The sequence below is a fragment of the Aedes aegypti genome, chromosome 3 (genome assembly GCF_002204515.2).
Source record: "Aedes aegypti strain LVP_AGWG chromosome 3, AaegL5.0 Primary Assembly, whole genome shotgun sequence".
NCBI lineage: Eukaryota > Metazoa > Arthropoda > Insecta > Diptera > Culicidae > Aedes > Aedes aegypti.
This window is the reverse complement of record NC_035109.1, coordinates 406,069,249-406,089,403: the sequence shown is the minus strand read 5'-3', so window position 1 is coordinate 406,089,403 and position 20,155 is coordinate 406,069,249. Positions and strand designations below refer to the sequence as shown.

Genomic DNA, 20,155 nt, shown 5'->3' with positions numbered 1-20,155 from the left:
TATTTTCTCTTAAATGACTGTAGATGTTGTTTCTAAACCATAGAGAGATCACTAGTTAGGCTTAGTAAATCTGAATTTTGTTGAAAAAATGCTGGTAGCGTGTAATTATATAAGTTCGTACAGGTACAACCTGGGAGGGAGAAACCGATACGAAATTTATGTGCGTCAAGGTGAGCCGAGATTCTGCTGTCACGAACTGTCATTGTGAGCCCAGATCTCAAACAATGGACAAACATGATAAAAGTTTACGCGCTTTGCAAATTTTTGCATTTTATCAAATGTGACAAAAAATCGATTGAAAAGCTGTTTATGCTTATTGAAAAGTAATGTCACGATAGCACCTTTTATTCTGATTGAATATTAAGTTTTGAAATACGCATCATTTTACTTTTTCCGATAAAAACAAAAATTAAATGCACATAAAATTTTGGCCCTTTTTCCATGTTTGTCCAGAACGATCGAAGGTACACAACAAAAGAAAACTAGCGATTTTCATCAAGTCTGCCTTGATTGTCGTTGGCAAGCTGGAGTTTTCTTGCAGTTTGAAATAAATTTGTGTCATATTTCGTGTGTAGTATCTGTGCCTCCCTCCCAGGGTACAACCTTGTTTCTAATCCTCCGTAAGGTCAGTGGTTACGCTTGTAGATCTGAAGGCTTGGTTGACCTAGATCACCAAGACAAATTCTATACAGCTGACATAGCAAACAACTCTTGCTTGTAGTCTATTTAATATTTTTCTAAGGAATTTTCTACAAAATGAATTTCACGGTCTTCAATTCCATTTACGTGATGATTCAATTTACAAAAAACTCTTTTTACGTATCCCCGACTCTGAATGTAAAATGAGGTTTGGGTGTTAAATGAGTCGAGATTTATACTAACTTTCAAAACAATTTCGGAGGTCAGCTAGTTGAAAAATGTGTTGCATGCTATTTCGGTTCTTTGCAAGAAACCGTCATACATTGAAGAAACAATTTCTTGCATTTGTAAGACTATTTTTTAAAGATTCATAAAATATGTTATTTGAATAGTAGTTCTTGAATTTTTTTTAGCAAAAGTTTTGGAAAAGTCCATTAAATATTCTTGGTAGGATCAATTGAAGAACTTCTGGAAGTACTCTTGGAAAAATTCCAACCTGATTGTAGCGAACTCGCTAGGGAATTTCTATGCGATTATTATCGTAATCCATCTTCAAATGATTTTTGTAAGATATTCGGAGCAAACGAAGCAATTGAATTATACTAACATTTAATTTTATTTGTTTTAAAGGAATGTTTTTAAAAGGGAATCTATAAATTAAGTAGGGGTTTTGCCTCTTACCTACCTCTGACTGCGCCCATAGCTTTCATGATACTGGCTCATAGGTAATATCACTTCTAACACTGCTCAGTGTTGCCAGCTATTTGCTGTTTGCGTTTGACGTGCAAACCTTGGCTAACTGGACTTCAAATGCGGTTAGCAACCATGAGCCATATCACCAGGTCCGTCCCACTCGTACTCAGATTGGGTACCACTTCTAGTACTGCATTCGGTCCCTCGGTAGTGCAAAAGGTAGGGGAACGGGTGGTAAAATGAACACCTTAAGGATATCATCTTGTTTCTTATAGGAAAACGAGCAATTTCTATAGTTCTAGCGCACAACATCAAGGGTAGGGATGTTATCTAAAGCAGCGACACGAATTCGGACTAAAATAGCTAAATTTGCACATATTTTTATCGCTAGCAAAAAAAAGAGGCAAAATGTTCATTTACCCTGCACTATGTGAGTAAAATGAACATCATGCATAAATCGTGAGCAAAACAAATATTTTTGAAAATTTTCGTTGCATATCCGAAAATATATCCATTAAGGATTGTAACCCATTTGAAAAGAAATTTAAAAATATCACAATTGGCATCATATCATAACGATATTCACCTCACTGAAAAACCTCAAGACCCCCGAGCGAAAAGTTACGTCAGTTCTAATTTTAAAACGTGATTTTCTAAATTCTCAGTTTTCGTTGATATTTTCACTTAAATTGACCTCCGTATCAACCCGAACACACCGATTTATGCTCTGAAACGTCCGTGCATGATAAAAAATCATTGAGATTTCATTTTATCACCACTTTCCCTACCCAAGTTTGACAGATCGCAGTACACTTTTCACGGCATTCTAGATTACCTTATGAGCCATAAAATTTTGGGAAACTGCAAGGGACATGGAGGTCTTTAATGTGTCTTCGATATCACCGCCAACCTAACAAAGAAAATCAAACTTTGACTTCGCCTTCCTTGTTAAAAATCTTACCGCATTTGGTGTTCCCGCATTTTATATTTGCGTTTCAAACGCACACAGCAATACAAATCGTCCCTTAGTTGTTTATTTCCCAACCCGCCTACTGTTACTAAATCCGAACTGGCTTCTCTAAAATGTATGAAACGTTTTTGATCAACCAATTTTCTCATTCCATTCCAGTTTGTTCCTTCGTCGTCCACAAACGATGCCACGAGTACGTGACGTTCAAATGTCCCGGAGCTGATAAAGGAGCAGACTCAGACGTAAGTTGATTGTTACTTTCCATAGACAAAACGACAAACAATGTAGTTTAGCGCAGTTTTTTTCGTTCAAAATATCGGACACGTTTTTGTTCCAAGAAAAAAAAAAACGCAACATTGGAGACGCAAACTAATCATTAGTGCTTTTACCAAATACCTTCGAGCGATTTTTTGAGGTTTCCTTAGGATTGCGTCAAAAGCTACTCAACTAACGGGCCACGAGGGGCAAATGAACTGGGGCTCTAGGAAAGTTTGCGCGCAGCTTTCTTCCTTCCGCCTTTATTGCCGTAGCAAGTTTTGACGCATTTTTGAAGTTGATTTGAATATTCTCGCCGCTTCGAGTTGTGGTTTTGCATAGAGTTACAGCCGAGTTCAGTAAAAAAAAAGATTAGAAAACAAAAGTGATTGCATGTTTGATTATTGTTCCGTAGATACAGAAAAAAAAGCTGAGACGCAAAGTTGAGAAATGTATAACATGCAACAAAGTAGGCGTGGTTTTAAACTTTTTTCCTGTTGATTCAGCATATTGTTCCTTATTTTGTTTTGTAAACGGCTTTGGATGGTGTGAGTTGTTTTGTTAATCTTTTTTCTGCGGAAATAGAACAGACGCTTAGAATGAAAGTTCGTTCTTCTCCGACATCTAGAATAGAATGATAGCGAAATAGTTTTCTACTTTTCCCGAAGGAGCAATCAATCGAAAACAGAACAATTTCATCACAGCATCCTAGAATAGTTTGTCATGGCGTCATTTCAACAGATTTTTTTTTCAACTCGGTTGCTTTGATTTTGAATTTGGGTTTTCAAAGAACAAACAAGTGCGAGAATTTTTATTTTAACTCAGACCACAGTTTTTGTTTAACACATTTCTAACACTTATGAACCTTTTCTGTTAATTTAGAATAAATATTTTTGCAGACCAATTAATTTACGTATTATGTTGTATATATACCCGGTGTAATTCAAGGACACTCGTACCAAACATGAGTTTAAAGAGTGGACCTATTCGAGTCCCACCTTTTGCGATCATTGTGGTTCGTTACTGTACGGTTTAATTCATCAAGGGCTTAAGTGTACAGGTAAAAATGGATTTTTCACTATTCTTTTCTTTTATCACTTTTATTTATCGCTTCTGTTCGTTGTATTGTGTTCTATTTTTATCTGTTCGCTAAACATCATGAACTCCATTAAAATCAATCGAATAAATACACCAAATGCTCAAAAGTCATAACTGGATCTAAACTTCTCACGTTAAAACTTTTAACTTTGATCTTTCTGTGTGCTTCTAGTCTACTCTCGATCGTTTCTAATGATATGTGTGCGTGTGCTTTCAGTACTTTTACTAACAAACTTTTCAGTGTGATTTAAACTATATCTTTAACTGCTTTCTCCTGTTCTCAATAAAATCTGAATACATACACATCCACACCACACAATCAACATCGACACACGAATTCCAACAAGTGTTTGCTTTCAATTAAAATTATTTCACTATTTGCAATCTCACGCACTCGAACACAGCGCAAACTGCGGTGAAAGCTTCAATCACTCATCAAACAGGATTGGACGGCAACTGCCGGATACACGTGCATGCCAATTATTCTTAGTGCGGGGTAAAACGCTTTCGGTGGATTGCGTTTTTCATTCCAGAATATCGCTGGGTCGAAGAGATGATGATTCAGCATCCGAACGATAGAATTTAAAGGCCGTGGTAATTCAGTTCAGGGATGTGTTTCATTTGATTAATTCTATTAAATTTTTGAATTGAATCAGGCTTACCTAAGACTTCCGATGATACTATTCAATCAGAGTGGTTAAAAAATTCGTTTTTTTCACACCGCTCACTCGATTCTAGATCAAAATTCGAACTTATTTGCAAGACAACTGAGATTGCACAAGCCCTTCAACGTTTGTATGCATGAGAAAAGCGATCATAGTGTTTGCTCATGTGCTTTTGAGGGTTAGAGCTACGCTGGTACTGTTAGATACATTCATGAGCTACAATTTTGCTGAAGACCGTACTCAAATCGGACGACTCGGTAGTTAGTTATTGATATTTCTATGGGGTGAAAATCTTTGGCTATAATATTAATTATAATTATTAATAATTGAGCTGTTCTGCAGGCATCACTGGATTTATGCAGTGAAACATAGTATCCATGTAGCCATGATTTGTGCGTGTTATATTTTGAGTCAGATGCAGCAATGTTGCCTGTTCAGAAGATAAATGAGCACTGTTGAAGAATTTCCATTTGGATTGGAATCAATAACTAATTACTGAGTCCGATTTGAATGCGGTTTTCGGCAAAGTTGTAACTGACGAATGTATCTAACATTAACAGCGTAGCTCTACACCTTAAGAGAAAATTGGTAAACACTTTGACCGATTGAATGAATTTCTTGCTTTCCTTATAGTAATTCCCATACAAAACTTTGAAGGGCTTGTACAGTCTCAGTTTTCATCCAAATGAGCTCAATTTTTAGGAGGACATTCAGAATTTGATCAGGAATCGAATGAGCAGTGTGGAGCAAAAACGAGGTTTTGGAAAAATTCCTTGCTGTAGATCTCAAAGAGATATCTAGTGATGTCTTGAGTTATATTGAATATAATTCATCAAAAAAGTATAAGTGTTATGCTAGGCAGAGTTTTTCATTTAATATCTGATGGCAAATTTTTGCAATGAAATTGGTAAATTTTTTGGAAAAACTAATGGATGCATGGGTTGAGAAATCCCAAAAAAATATTTCAGAATATGCCCAGGAAAAATTTGTGGTGGAATTCCTGGTAGAATTTTCGTTTAGATTTTTTTTTCCACTGAAGAAACTTCCAGACTCGAAGGGGAAATATAATATAAAGCGATTTGGAAGAAAAAAGATCTACTATCACGCTTTTTTCTTATGTTAAAAAAGGGGGATGAGGGTGCTTCTAACGTAGATTACGTAGCGCGAAGATCTTATCATTTTTTTTTAAAGATATCCAGCTAAAATTTCCTCTTCATAAAGAAGCGCCTGTGAGAATCAGTCTTCCCATGAACAAAACCGAATTTCAACTTTGGTTTAATCCTTGCAACTTGTGTTGAACCGTGAACGCGTACAAGGAGAGTACGAAGTTTATTTGGGAAGACTGGTGGAAATCTTTATAATAATGTTTGTTGAATATTGTTTACAAGAATATGTTACAAAAAGGAAACTCACTGAAAAAAAAATCTGAATAAAACACAAGAATAATTCATGTAGAAAACTCTGAAGTAAAAAAAAACCCTCTACTGGAATATCCTACAAAATTACTTGTGGAATTGAAAAATAAACAATCTCTTTACAAACTTTGAAAAACTTTTGAAGAAAATTATGTAGTAATTTCCAGATGTATTAAAAATGTGAACAATTCCTGGTTCCCTCTCAGAAGAATAATACACTGTAATACCAGTAATAATTTGTGTAGCAATTTTAAGACTCAGGAGGAAGTAGGATTCATGGAAAAATTTTCATATGAGCTCATTTAAGGACTTCATAATTGGATAGTGAATAACAGAAAGAAGTTTAAAATCAATTCCTGAGAAAAGTCTCAGTCCGTGAGTTGATATACACTACCCGTCATAAATACGGACTCACTAAAATAAGTATTGCAACACTCAGCTGAATATTGAATCACCCTGAAAAGTTCAGCATCACCTCAAAACAGGTAATTTCACATTGCTATATCTCGAGATCCTTACGACTTGCAAAGAAGCGATCTTCAGCAAAGTTGTTCAGGGGATCAAGGACATCCGGAAAGCGAACAGTTTAGTTCGCAATTTTGCCGCTAGATGGCGCTAGTGAGCATGCAAAATTGAGCATTTCAAACTAGTTCTAGCTTGTGATCCATAAAAGATAGAAAGTTCGGGTCTTCGGCAAAGTTGCTCAGGGGTTCAAGGACATACTGAAAAGGAACAGTTTAGTTCGCGATTTTGCCGCTAGGTGGTGCAAGTGAGCATGTAAAATTGAGCAGTTCAAACTAGTTTTAGCTTGTTATCCATTGTATGGCTCGAACTTTTGCCCCGCTGATTCGAACTTTTGCCACGCTATGGGCCAAAAATTATTTCCAAGCATTTATGCAAAAACTAATACACCTCAAAGCAGACTTATGATAGGCACAAATACGCCCGAACATGAAAAGTTCAATAAGATTTTATCTTTATTTGGCTCAATGCACTGTAATTTCACCCATAAATTATAATTTTCACGTCAAAAAAACAACAAAAAGTCATAACATTTTTAAATCTCAATTGATTAATATGATATTTATAGAGAATGTATTTGACTTAAATAGCTTTAGAACCACCATGACATTTATAGGTTTTGTTTTGAATTGAGCTAGAAATCTAAAAAAGAAACTCTTACCCCACTAGAACTTTTGCCCCACTTTACTCTAATGTTTGAGAAAATTCAGAGGAAACTCAAGGAGATGTTAGTGTAGTAAGCATTTGATGAATTTAAGAATGAATAGTTGTACAAATTACTACAGAAATTTGTATAGGGGAAAAAATAATATTTAGAGGAATAGACGAAAGAATTTCTGTAGAAATCTTTTAAAATATCGGCTCCGTAATGCCTATGGGTACTTGAGCCGAGTGAAATAAATGATTACGCAGAAGATGCATTTCATGCCAACTCGAATAGATATTGGCAGCACCCCGGATATGTAGCCCTTGAAAAGCCACTTTGCATACTCAGTTTTTCCAAAATGTATCTGGACTATCGTTTGAAAAGGATCAAATTTTCCCACCCGATTTTTTTAAGTAATCCAATCGAAAAAATCTTGTATGGATGACATGTAGATAATTGTATAATTTTTTGAATAACATTAAAAAAATAACAACTCATTTGTGGCCTGCACTGAAAAAAGTTGATTTTCAAAATCTAAAGCTATTTAAAATATGGCATTTGTTTAATGCAATTTTGTCTCAAGATAGGTATCAATGTTTACTGCCAACCATCCAACCATCTCGAAAGCTTTTCCAATATTTTTTTCTTGTCCTAAATTATTTGTTTTTAGTGTGTTATTTTCCAACAAAACTAAACAAGTAAAAGTCACAATCATATCAGAATTCAATTGACAAAAATAAGCGTTTAATTTTTGTCTAATAATTTAATCATAGAAAATTTTATATAAAATGTGGACTACACTGAAAAAATAAATTAAATAAAAATTTCGCATATGTTATTAAATTTTCCCTCGTTACTAGACAAAACAATAAAGGAATAATATATTTGATAAGGTCTCATGTCATTTTTTTTGTGTGCTGACAACTTCCAATAGGATGTGGCGAGAAACTCGTCATAAGTCCTTTTAATATGGTATTCTCGATAATGTACAGTCGGTTTGGAGTAAACACAATGACCTATTTTGAGACAAAGTTCGTCTAAATAATATATGACAATTTATTTTTTAAATTGACTTTATATATTGAAAATCAATATTCTCAGTAAAGGCAACAAATAAAACAATTATTAAATTGAGTTTTCTATAATTTAAGGTAAATTGATTAGCCAAATTGACTCACTCATTGACTTTGTTTGAAAATGAAACGCTATTAAATTTCATTTAAGCCATGGACAATTTTTTCATTAGAAAACCTTTTTTTTCGTGGTATATGGACCATTGGAAGTGAACATAATTGCCTATCTCGAGACAAAATTGTATTAAAAAATGGCCTATATTTTAAATCCACTTAAAATTTTGAAAATCAATATTTTTAAGTGTAGACAACATATGGGATGTTTTTTAGTTGTTTTTATTAAAAAATTTAAGCAATTAACTATATGTCATCCATAAAATATTTTTTGTAGGGGTTTGCAATTTTACGATTATATTATTTTGAAAAGGGGGGTGAAAAAGATTGGACCTTTTTAGATGATAGTCACGATAATTTTTGGAGAAACTAAGTATGCAAAGTGGCAAGAAATCTGAGAGGATATTGCCAGCTCGGAATACGTATTTGATTTGAAACTGAAAGAATGTATAGATATGTCTCTCGGAACAATTTTGGAGGAATGTTATGCAGCAAAATCTTAAACACTTTCTGACAAAATTCAGAAACAACGTAAATGACGATGTTATTGCAGATAAATTCACGGAGCAATCTCTTGGAAGAATCTCTCAATAACAAACACTACAAACACTGTAACGAACGCTACAAAATTCTGTTGTGAAATGCCTGGAAAATTGGCTAGAGTTATTCTATGACTTGAAAAACTCGTGCAAGAATTCTTGGATAGATTAATCACAAAAAAAAATTACATGATTACAACAGTGATGTTGTTTTCAAGACATACTGGAAAAATTGCATTCAGATTATCTGATGGAATGTTGTGCTGGATGTCTGAAACTTTTGATTAAAATTTGTGATGCTCTCGAGTAGGGCGTGGCTTATTTTTCGAAAATTTTCAAAACCAAAAGTATGTATGCCCTTATGAATTTAAATCACATAAAAAAGAAACCTAGAAATGTGAGCCAAAAATATTATGTAGTGCAAGCAATTTAAAGGTATATTTTCAAGTTATAATATTCTCAAATAAAAATATTTCCATTTCAATATACCGTTTTGTCTCAAATTCCGAACAGACTCATATTCCGAACACTCGGTTTTTGTATGACGATTTGGTTGAAATGTTTCGCTGAAATATGTCATCAAATTACCAGGAAATGGCAGTCAATTGCGATTCAATTTAAATGTCTTCCAATCTATTTTATACCTCGGGAGTAGTAATGATTCTCTAGTTCGAGACCAGTAGAACTAGCTGAGATGAATTTATTAGCGAAATTATCCATTTGAATATTATTTATTTGTGCTGTTCGGAATTTGAATCAAGGTGTTCGGAATATGAGACAGAATGAACACAGTGTTCGGCATTTGAATCAAAATGTTGTTCTATACTTTTACGCAAAAACAATACTAAACAAGTTTAAATATACAATTTTATCAGCAAACCTAACAGCTAACAGTAAGATTTTGTGAAGAAATTAAAATGTTCACAAATATCAGCTAATTTGTGCCTAGCAGATGCATTTAAAGTCACTGTTGGCCTTAAGTGTTCGGAATATGAGTCAAAACGGTAATGCAAAATGAAGAATATATTAAAAATAAGCCAAATTCATCTGTTATTACAACATCACATTTTGAAAATAAATTTAATTAAAATATGCTTGAATTTAACATGATTGGTCAGATTAAGACTGTTTCCTTGATTTTGAATAGTTTTCAGATTTTTCCGCCAAAATCTTGTGAGCGCCCTTCATAGAATAAAAGATTACGAATCGAATGACACAATGGAAATCAACCATGTTTTTTCAGTGTGTTTTTTGAAAATTATCACAACTTTAAGTAAAAATTTAGCATTCAAAATAAAGAAAATGTTTTTGGAAAAACACTTATGAAGTAAGAATAACTCATTGCCTTCTATATGCGCCATAGAGAGTTTCAATTGAACGTGTAATAACAGAGATATGGACAAAATACTTTTGCACGGGAGTGTAGGTAGAAAATAAAATTTGTCTGATATCAAGATATTACTCTAATTTAATTTTTTTTTTCAAGTTGTTTCCCATTTTACAAAAAACATGAACTTTGTACGATTATAACTTCATGAATACGCAACCTATTTCAAATATTTTTTACAAATGAAACATAGTTAAGTATTATGTTTGGCTTAGTTATTTAACAAAACTACCCAGTTAGGTGAAACCGGGTTTTCTATTTTTTAAACCTATAAAAAGGTTTTAGGCAGCATGTGTTACGTAATGCTTAATTTAGAAAGTTTTGACCCCCTTTCCTCTCTCCATAACTCTTGGTAGATTAAAACATCCAAATATTTGCTTATGTCGTAATGCTTGAGTCTACACCTTCCCTGCCTCCCTTAAGCGTTGATTATTCTTGTGGACGGCGTCTAAGCAATAAACAGGCCGTAAGGCCGAATGCCTCTATGTCGAAAAGGTCGAAATGTTCATTAGGCCAAAATAACATTCGACTATTTGTTTCAAGGTTAGGGAATTCACGTATTCTCGGCAGTCATAGCCAATGGCGCGCTTCTTTTGTAGTTTTCTCGGATATCAGCAGATAAATTACGTGTTAGTCTGTTTACATTTATGCGCTGCTCAACCCTCTATCAATTTACACCGACAGACCTGTTAAAAGCTTTTAGGAATCGTTTTTAAAGCACTTCGAACATCTCATGTCCGTGTGACTATTGTCGGCATTCTCATTCTCTTAGGCAACTTTCCCATAAAAACCGTGCGGTTAGTGTCGTCAGGCAGTTAAGCGTATCGTGTTATGGGGTGTGGGTTCGATTCCCGCTGCAGTCATCTAAATTTTTCGTCAGGAATGTTTCTCAGCTGTACCATTGGAGCATGGTTGTCCGTTGTCTAGTGTGAAACTGAGACTGAGACTCTCGGAGACTGTCTTCTTTTTCTGCGATTGCTGAGTTTTTTTTTCTTTTTCTTACCATTACTTACGACCCATTAGAACTGTTAACCATTTTCGGCCTAATGACTCTTTCGTTTCGACCTAAAGGCATTCGGCCTAACGGCCTTTTGCCTAACGGTATTCGGCCTAATAGGCAATGGCCTCAGTTTGCTAAAATACTTTTCTCTAATAGATTTGAGACTAAATTCAAATTTTACGATAGATAAGCAGAAAAGGAATTAAGTAGATGAAAAAACCGAATTTAGTACTTTACCATTTAATTCCACTAGAGTTTGTATCCTTTGACAGATACGCGTATTTCGACCTCAACTGTAAGGCCGTCTTCAGTGTCGTGTACTAGAGTCGAGTCTAGTACACGACACTGAAGACGGCCTTACAGTTGAGGTCGAAATACGCGTATCTGTCAAAGGATACAAACTCTAGTGGAATTAAATGGTAAAGTACTAAATTCGGTTTTTTCATCTACTTATAGGTATTCCACTAAACAGCTCGAAGATTTATTATCAGAAAAGGAATTATTCAAAACTTAATCAAAAAGTGATCGTAGAACAATTTTTTTGCAATTGTTCCGAGAAGAATAACAGGAAAATGCGTTGGTTTTATTTCAAATTATTGTTTGTAAGTTTGGCGGAATTCCTAGGCTTCCGGAAATAATTTTCAGAAACTCTCACCAAAGTAACACTTCAGTTATTCTCACAACTGACATGAAGGTTAACCCGTTAACGCCCAAGGTATCTGACAATTGGAATTCAGCTCCGTTTTTGTTATTCATAGTTGTATTCCCATAAATTAAACCTTATTTCACCAAAAAATTTCAAGTCCATGGTGGGGATCCAAAAAAATTCTTGGAAGTGTGTCGTCCATATCTAGTTGTTCTATTAGTTTATTTTCGAGATTAATCAAATATATTTTCATGCCCTTTGACCCACTATAATGTAAACAAGTTGAAAAAACTGCAGGTGAGGGGTAATTCATAAATTACGTCACGTACAGAAGAGGAAGGGGGGATTACAAGGAAACGTGACTACCCATATAAAAATTAAAATCCACACAAAAAGTGTGATACAGAGGAAAATTGAAGAGGATGAATATGTCAAATTTTGCGTGACGTTATTTAAGGATGTACCCTGATAAAAAAATTGCGATTTAAAGAATATACATTTCAGAGGCAAAAGATGCATGCCAGAACTAAATCATTCAGTGACTTCAATTCAATTTTCGGCTCTACCACGTATGTAGGATACAGACATACATACATTTCCATACATGTACATGTATAATTATGCACACTTACACCCTTTATACCAAAATCAAAATAAAATCTTACGTCAAATATTTTGATTATAAATAAAACCTACAAATGTTTCAGAATAGTTTTTAAAAAGATTCTATAAAACTTGCCAGCTGATAATGAAAACATAACTATCAAAATATTTTTTCTGGATCAAGTTATTAGTATACAATTTGGCCCGGATCTGACAGCGATCGAAACATATATTTGGCAATATCAGAATTTCGTTAGTGCTAATCAAGAGTTAGTCCTTCAGTCCAATAATGACAGTCAAATATTGCACTCCAACTATTACATGCTTTACAGACGTGAATATTTGAAGCCAACAATATTCGTCTATAACGTTGAAGTTACTGCCTCACTGATGCATACGGTCTTATCCACTGATAAAACCGAATCCACGCGGTCCAAAATTTTTGACACTAGAGCGGGCCAGAATACCTGGGGAGCATACGGAATCGTGTCAAATGTCACAATTCTTGGACCGAGTGAGTTCAGCAAGGGAGGCTCTTTACTGCTACCTCAACGTGTCGCTGGTTCTAAAAGTAAACAACCATATACAAATACGACCAAACAATGCACAGTGAGAAAATCGGGCTCCAAAACGCGACTAAATGCAATATCTCAGCTGGGTAATGGTTTCAGGAAATGATTTAGACCATTCTAGATCGGAAAAAGGCTGCTGAATCGATTGGTGGCGGTCCCATTGACCGGAGACTTCGCCCTGGCCACCTAGAGCCCTGGAACCATCCTGAGTTCCTTACGGCAAGTAGAATTATTGGAACTGATATAAACTGTCATGATTTCGTTTTGCTGCGGAACAGCACACGACAATATTCTTGCATAGCGGATTTAGTGATATGAATTATTGACCATAATGGCCATTTCATGGTTCCGGAACTAACCCGGAACATCCGTAAAATTGGCAATATTGAAAAAAAAAAGTTCTGATGGTTCCTTTGTCTCTTGTTGATTAGAAAGAAGTACTCTTACAATTCGTATTTAGTAATCTGAATGTTTGACCATTACGGCCATTTTATGGTTCCGGAACTAACCCGGAACATCCGTAAAATTGGAAATATTGAAAAGAAAACAAATGTTCTGATAGTTCCTTTATGTCTTGTTGATTAGAGATAAGTATTCTTACAAGTCGGATTTAGTAATCTGAATGTTTCACTATTATGACCATTTAACGGTTCCTGAACTAACCCGGAACATCCGTAAAATTGGTAATATTGAAAAAAAAAAATGTTCTGATAGTTCCTTTGTCTCTTGTTGATTAGAAAGAAGTATTCTTACATTTCGTATTTAGTAATCTGAATGTTTGACCATTACGGTTATTTTATGGTTCCGGAACTAACCCGGAACATCCGTAAAATTGGAAATACTGAAAAAAAAATGTTCTGATAGTTCCTTTGTCTCTTGTTTGTTAGAAAAATGTATTTTTACAATTCGTATTTAGTAATCTGAATGTTTTACCATTATGACCATTTTATGGTTCCGGAACTAACCCGGAACATCCGTAAAATTGGAAATATTGAAAAGAAAACATATGTTCTGATAGTTCTTTTATGTCTTGTTGATTAGAGATAAGTATTCTTACAAGTCGGATTTAGTAATCTGAATGTTTCACCATTATGACCATTTTATGGTTCCTGAACTAACCCGGAACATTCGTAAAATTGGTAGTATAGAAAAAAAAATGTTCTGATAGTTCCTTTGTTTCTTGTTTGTTAGAAAGAAGTATTCTTACATTTCGTATTTAGTAATCTGAATGTTTGACCATTATGGTCATTTTATGGTTTCGGAACTAACCTGGAACATCTGTAAAATTTTCCATATTGAAAAAAAAAACCTGATAACTCATATGTTCTTTGTTTAAAATTAAGTATTGTTACATATTGGAACATGGAACATCTGTAAAATTTTCCATATTGCAAAAAAAAACCTGAATGTTTGATCACTTTGATCATCTTATAATCCCGGAACATCCGTAAAATTAGCAATATTGAAAAAAAAAAATGATCAACTTTGGTAAGCTAGATCTCAGTTATTTATGAACCTTTTTGAATGAAATTTTCACAGAACATCAAACATATCGTTATTCCAACATGCAATTTTGAATAAGTTTTACAATCACGAGTTTGAAAGTAATAGTAATTTTCCTAAAGACGAAAATTCAAAACTGTTACACAATAACTGCATAAAGCAAACTTGTGCATCTTTCAAAATCTCTTTTGCTGCAGGTAACATAAAACTAGTCCTTAAATTTATTTAGTTATGTCAACTATAAACAAAATGTCAAAAGTCTCTTCAGTTAAATGGTTATTGATATTGAACTCACAATAGGAAAAACCACTGAAAAATATGTGTAAATGCAAGAACTGTAAAAATTTCATTCAAATCGGTGCATAAATGACTCAGATCTAACCCTCTAAAGTTTACCATTTTGTATGGAAAATCGGAAATGGATGGAAATTTTGTATGGAAAGTTGCAAATGTTTTGTCCAATACTGCATGTAAATGCACCTTTAAGCCCGATTTGCTGTTGAAAAGGAATCGCTCAAGGGATTTCTTGTCAATTCCTTGCGGAAATTTTCTACAGCGACTCCCGTTTGAACTGATACTTCTTTTCAACTGTAAAATGATGCTTTCTTGATCGATTCCTTCCAGGAATTTCCCATGCATCAAGATAGGCCAAGAAATTACTTGTCAGCAGCGAATCAGGCTTTATGTATCTTCCTTCTCATTGGAGATTTATCTGGCTTATAAGCGGTTTCTTCACCACCGCTTAGGCCTTAAACCTGGTTCAATCGTATGGGTAAACGTGGTTTACAGCTTAAGCAAAGGTGAAGAAATCGGCCCTTAGCCAGATAGATCGTTTATAACACAATCAGTAGTAAAATTAAATAAGCATTAGCGTAGCGTTAGCGTTAGCGTAGTTACGGTATACTTCGTAGATTGGATACTAGCAACATTCATGTTTCTTTTTAATAATCTCATCCTGACTACTTTCAAGAACAAGGCAGGGGAGTATACCTTGTTCAAATCATAAACAAGAATACTAAAAGCATGAATATCGCTATTCCCGGCCACGCCCATCTTTACCGTAACTTGGGATAGGGGAAGGAAATGTTAATGTAGCACTTACTTAATGAGAGGCCACCGACTCAGCGACACCCTCATAAGTGCTACGGAGTTGGAGGTTGGGGAATGTATATTGTCAGGATTCGCCTAGAAAGCTGGCGATAGACCATAAATATTTGTTGTTTAAGCGTTTTCAAATTAATCTTTTGAATGCCGGCAATCAAAAGAGAAAACAATAGCTTATTTATAGTATAAATAGTATTTCGCGAAATGCTTGTCGATTGTGCAGTAATATTTTTGCTCAATAACCACTAAAAAGCAAAACCGATCCCTCCAGGGTCATCGGATTGTATAAAATAACGATATGCGTAAAAAAAATCACGCCTATTGAAAATCTGTACTGGGTGGTACTGTATTTTTAGATAATCGAAAAACGAAAGGAAGCGCGTTCGAACTAAACACCCTAGGATAACACTGTCGGTTTTTCTGCTCAAAATTATACGAAAAGCAGAATCGATCCCTCCAGGGTCATCGAACGGTTAAAAAGCATCCACAACCGATTGTTAATTGCGTAACACCCGTCCGGACAGTATGCGCAATCTGAACATAATTATCAAACTCCGGAAATAACATTTTCCGTTCAAGAAACGATCAGAAGTTCCACGACGCGGACAAAAACGATCCGGAAGGCTCACAAAAGAAAAAGTATCATACTGGAACAAACTCACCGGATTGATTCTCTAAATTTATGTGCTGCCTGTCACTGCCGGATGGTTCGGTGAACTTAGGGCAGCCAAAATCAGTAGTAAAATTAAATAAGCATTGATCGGAAATGGGAAAAAGCATGTCAACATGTCATTCTTTCTGCAGAACTTTTTTCATTTTACTAAAAGTCTTCATTTCCATAACCATAAAATGGTTATAATGGTCAAACATACATATTACTAAATACAAATTGTAATACTTCTTTTTAACCAACTAGAAACAAAGGAACTATCAGAACATATTTTTTTTAATATTTACAATTTTACGGATGTTCCGGGTTAGTTCCGGAACCGTTAAATGGCCATAATGGTTAAACATTCAGATTACTAAATTCGACTTGTAAGAATACTTCTCTCTTATCAACAAGACATAAAGTAACTATTAGAACATTTGTTTTCTTTTCAATATTTCCAATTTTACGGATGTTCCGGGTTAGTTCCGGAACCATAAAATGGCCGTAATGGTCAAACATTCAGATTACTAAATACGAATTGTAAGAGTACTTCTTTCTAATCAACAAGAGACAAAGGAACCATCAGAACTTTTTTTTTTCAATATTGCCAATTTTACGGATGTTCCGGGTTAGTTCCGGAACCATGAAATGGCCATTACGGTCAATAATTCATATCACTAAATCCGCCATGCAAGAATATTGTCGTATGCTGTTCCGCAGCAAAACGAAATCATGACAGTTTATATCAGTTCTAATAATTCTACTTGCCGTAAGGAACTCAGGATGGTTCCAGGGCTCTAGGTGGCCAGGGCGAAGTCTCCGGACAATGAGACCGCCACCAATCGATTCAGCAGCCTTTTTCCGATCTAGAATGGTCTAAATCATTTCCTGAAACCATTACCCAGCTGAGATATTGCATTTAGTCGCGTTTTGGAGCCCGATTTTCTCACTGTGCAATGGTGAAGGCGTAATCAATTTTCTCGAAAACATTCATTTTTGGAATTTAGTAGAATTTTCTGATTAAATTGGCAACAACGCACTGCAGTAGCGCGTAGTAAATAACTGCTTGCAAACAATATCTTTCAAGCGCATTTATTACCTGTAATTTATAATATTTTTGACTTTTCCACGTTAAGCCTTAAAACTGGTTCTGGACTTAGGTTGGCGGCTATTCAATTTTATTCACCCTTGGAGTTCAGTTCATGGATGGATAAGTCAATTTTTCGGTTTTTTCGTTCTTCACTCCCTGCAAAAGATCATCTTCTTCATTCGACGGCAAGAAAACGTGTGTTTTCTTTTTTTAGCCTTCAATAAATGGTGTCAAGGTTCATCTAAAACTGTAAAGAGCATTGCATCCGAAATAAGCAATTGTTGCTCGACTCGACAGTAAGTATACATTGTTTCGATCTAGGCAGACCTATTTCTTATTGGTTGTTTCCTTGATGTTTCGCACATAAAAGCAATTCCCAGCTAATAAGTTTTTTTTTTGCGAAAATATCTCCTTTAGTTGATCATCGTTTTCGAAGATACCAAATTTTTCATCACTGGACTTCAATATAGGCGAATAAAACATTTGCCGACTAGCGCTATCATGTGATTGACTTCCGAACTAAGAAGGTTTTAGGCAAATCGCTTTCTTTGGATTTAATCGGTGGACTGATATATAAGCGAATAAAATGTGTGCCCAGTAGTGCCATTTAGGTAATTTCCGAAGTAATAAGTTTCCAGGCGAATAGGTCTTATTTAGTTCTTTAACTTTGTCAAAGACACTATCTTTGTATCGAATCACTGGATTGTGATATAAGCAAATTATATGTCTGTCTACTAGCGCCACCTTGGGAGAGTTTTTGAAACTACTATGCTTCTGGGCGAATAGGTTTAATTTAGTTGAACACTTTTGTCGAAGACACAAATTTCGAATCTCATCGCTGGCCTGAGATACAAAAATAAATATTTGATCACTATTGCCACCTTGTGAGTGTTTTTCGAACTTATAAGGTTTTAGGCGAATAGGATTCATTTAGTTGATCAAAATTGCCTAAGATACAAACCTTTTATCTAATCACTTGTTTGAGATATTAGCAAAATTAAATCTTTGTCCACTAGCGCCATCTTGTGAGTGTTATAAGGTTTTATGTGACTAAGAAACCATTTAGTTGTTCAACATTGTCGAAGACAAGAAATTTTGTATCTCATAACAGAACTGAGATGCAAACAAATACAATATTTGCCAACTAGCGCCATCTAGTGAATGTTTTCCGAACTAATAAGTTTTCGGGTAAATAGATCACATTTAGTTGAACACATTTGTCGAAGACACCAACGTTGTATCTCATCACTGAACTGAGATATGAACAATCAAAATGTTCGACCACTAGCGCCATCGTTTGAGTGTTTTTCGAACTAAAAAGGTTTTCAGCGAATAGGTCTCAGTTAGTTTATCAACTTTGTCGAAAACACCATTTTTCTACCTCATAACTGGACTAAGATGTAAGCAAATAAGGTTTTGGCCCACTAGCGCCATCTTGGGAGTGTTTTCCAAATTTATAAGGTTCTATGCAAATAGGTATTATTTAGTTCTTCAACTTTGTCGAAGACAACAATTTTGTATCTCTTCGCTGGACCGTGATATAAACGAAGCAAATATTTGTAAGCCGGAAAGTTGTTTCATATGGTTCTTATATATGCGACATTTGTTGGCGTCTGTGCGCTACCTGGTGAGTTAATTCTGAATTAAAATAGTTACCAAGTGGAAGTCAGCAGGCCTGTGATCAACTTTGTAGAAAACAGTTTTCTCCTAAACCTCTTTATTTTCAAGATATTTGCACTACAATTACTGTCCAATTTAAAGGACGCTGGGCGGATATGGGTTAAAATAGCCTTTCATAATCATTGTAGAATTTTATTTTTACTTGGTGTATAGTAGTATTTGGATAAATTTTGTGGTAGTAGTTGTGAAATAATACAGAAACCATCAGCCGTAATCTTAAAGAAGTTATATCCTTTCAAGCCCCTAGAAGATTTGCTATTAAAAATCGTTCAAGGAATGTTCGTGGAATTCTAGAATAAATCCTTATTTTTCGTACGAATCCCTAGAAAAAAATAACAATGAAACCTTTTTTTTAGATCATTTAAAAATGAAAATTCATCGCAATATTGCTTCAAAATGTTCCCATTGCACTAGGAGGTGGTGTTTAAACTTAATGACTATCAAAAATAGTTTGATGGAACTATGCAAATGACTGCCAACTAATTTATAACATTTCTAAATATTTGTCATTCGAATATAGTGACATATAATGAAAACAGCAAGGGACAAGATTTACAGGAAAAATTACTTAAAATTTATATCACAAGGATTGCGTATAATTTAATGAGAAAAACAGTAAATAATCCGTAAATGAAAAGCATTCAGAAAAAGACCATCCAGTAAAATGCTCAATCGGTTTATTTATTCCCACATTGAAGAAACACAAATAATACTTTATTATTATTACCCAACTTAAGGCGGGAGCTCATGAAAAGCAAATACAGCAGTAGGCTCTGCTAATTCTCCATTCCAGTAATTCTCCAAATGGAAGAGAAACACATCCGCGCTTTTCCCGTTCCAGTCCTATCTTCTTCCCGGAGAGCGCGCCGCGCCGTGAGCAGAATCCGGCCGGACTAATTTGCTTAACGACCTGTTAAAGCAACTGCTAAGTGGGCCTTTATTAAAGCCGCTTGTGCCCAACCAGCAGCAGCTAAGGACGGTCCGTTCGGCCGATCATCGCCTACTACTGTTTTGCGGCGGCGGTCGTCGCTGGTGTGAAAATTGAATTGCCGCGCACTTGAAGCGCAGTCACCGTCGCCGTCGTCGTCTCCGTAAGTGGCACTCGCATTTCTCGAGCTCAGCTCGCTGTTTTTGCTCGGAACTCCGGCTGAGTGCCTGGATAAGGTAAACAGTTTGTTTAGCGAGCGTATTTCTGGCCTCGATGTAATCGATGATGCCCCGGAGGATGAGAAAGTTAGAGAGTGGGTATGATTTCTGTTTGTTCCATCCGACCGATGATGCGATGGCTG

The 20,155-nt window shown here is 35.2% G+C and overlaps 1 protein-coding gene across 9 annotated transcripts in view; it reads left to right on the top strand.

The window, feature by feature from the left end:
• The window catches only part of LOC5568580 (protein kinase C, brain isozyme), a 332,166-nt gene that overhangs the window by 166,310 nt on the left and 145,701 nt on the right, over positions 1–20,155 (top strand). For 7 of the 9 annotated variants that reach the window (XM_021855848.1, XM_021855849.1, XM_021855850.1 and 4 more), the window contains exons 4-5: positions 2,462–2,544; positions 3,506–3,617. In XM_021855848.1, coding sequence (XP_021711540.1) covers positions 2,462–2,544; positions 3,506–3,617 — 195 coding nt within the window. Of the gene's footprint in view, positions 1–2,461; positions 2,545–3,505; positions 3,618–20,155 lie in introns of those variants that run through there. The other 2 variants (XM_021855855.1, XM_021855856.1) reach the window with 2 other exon arrangements.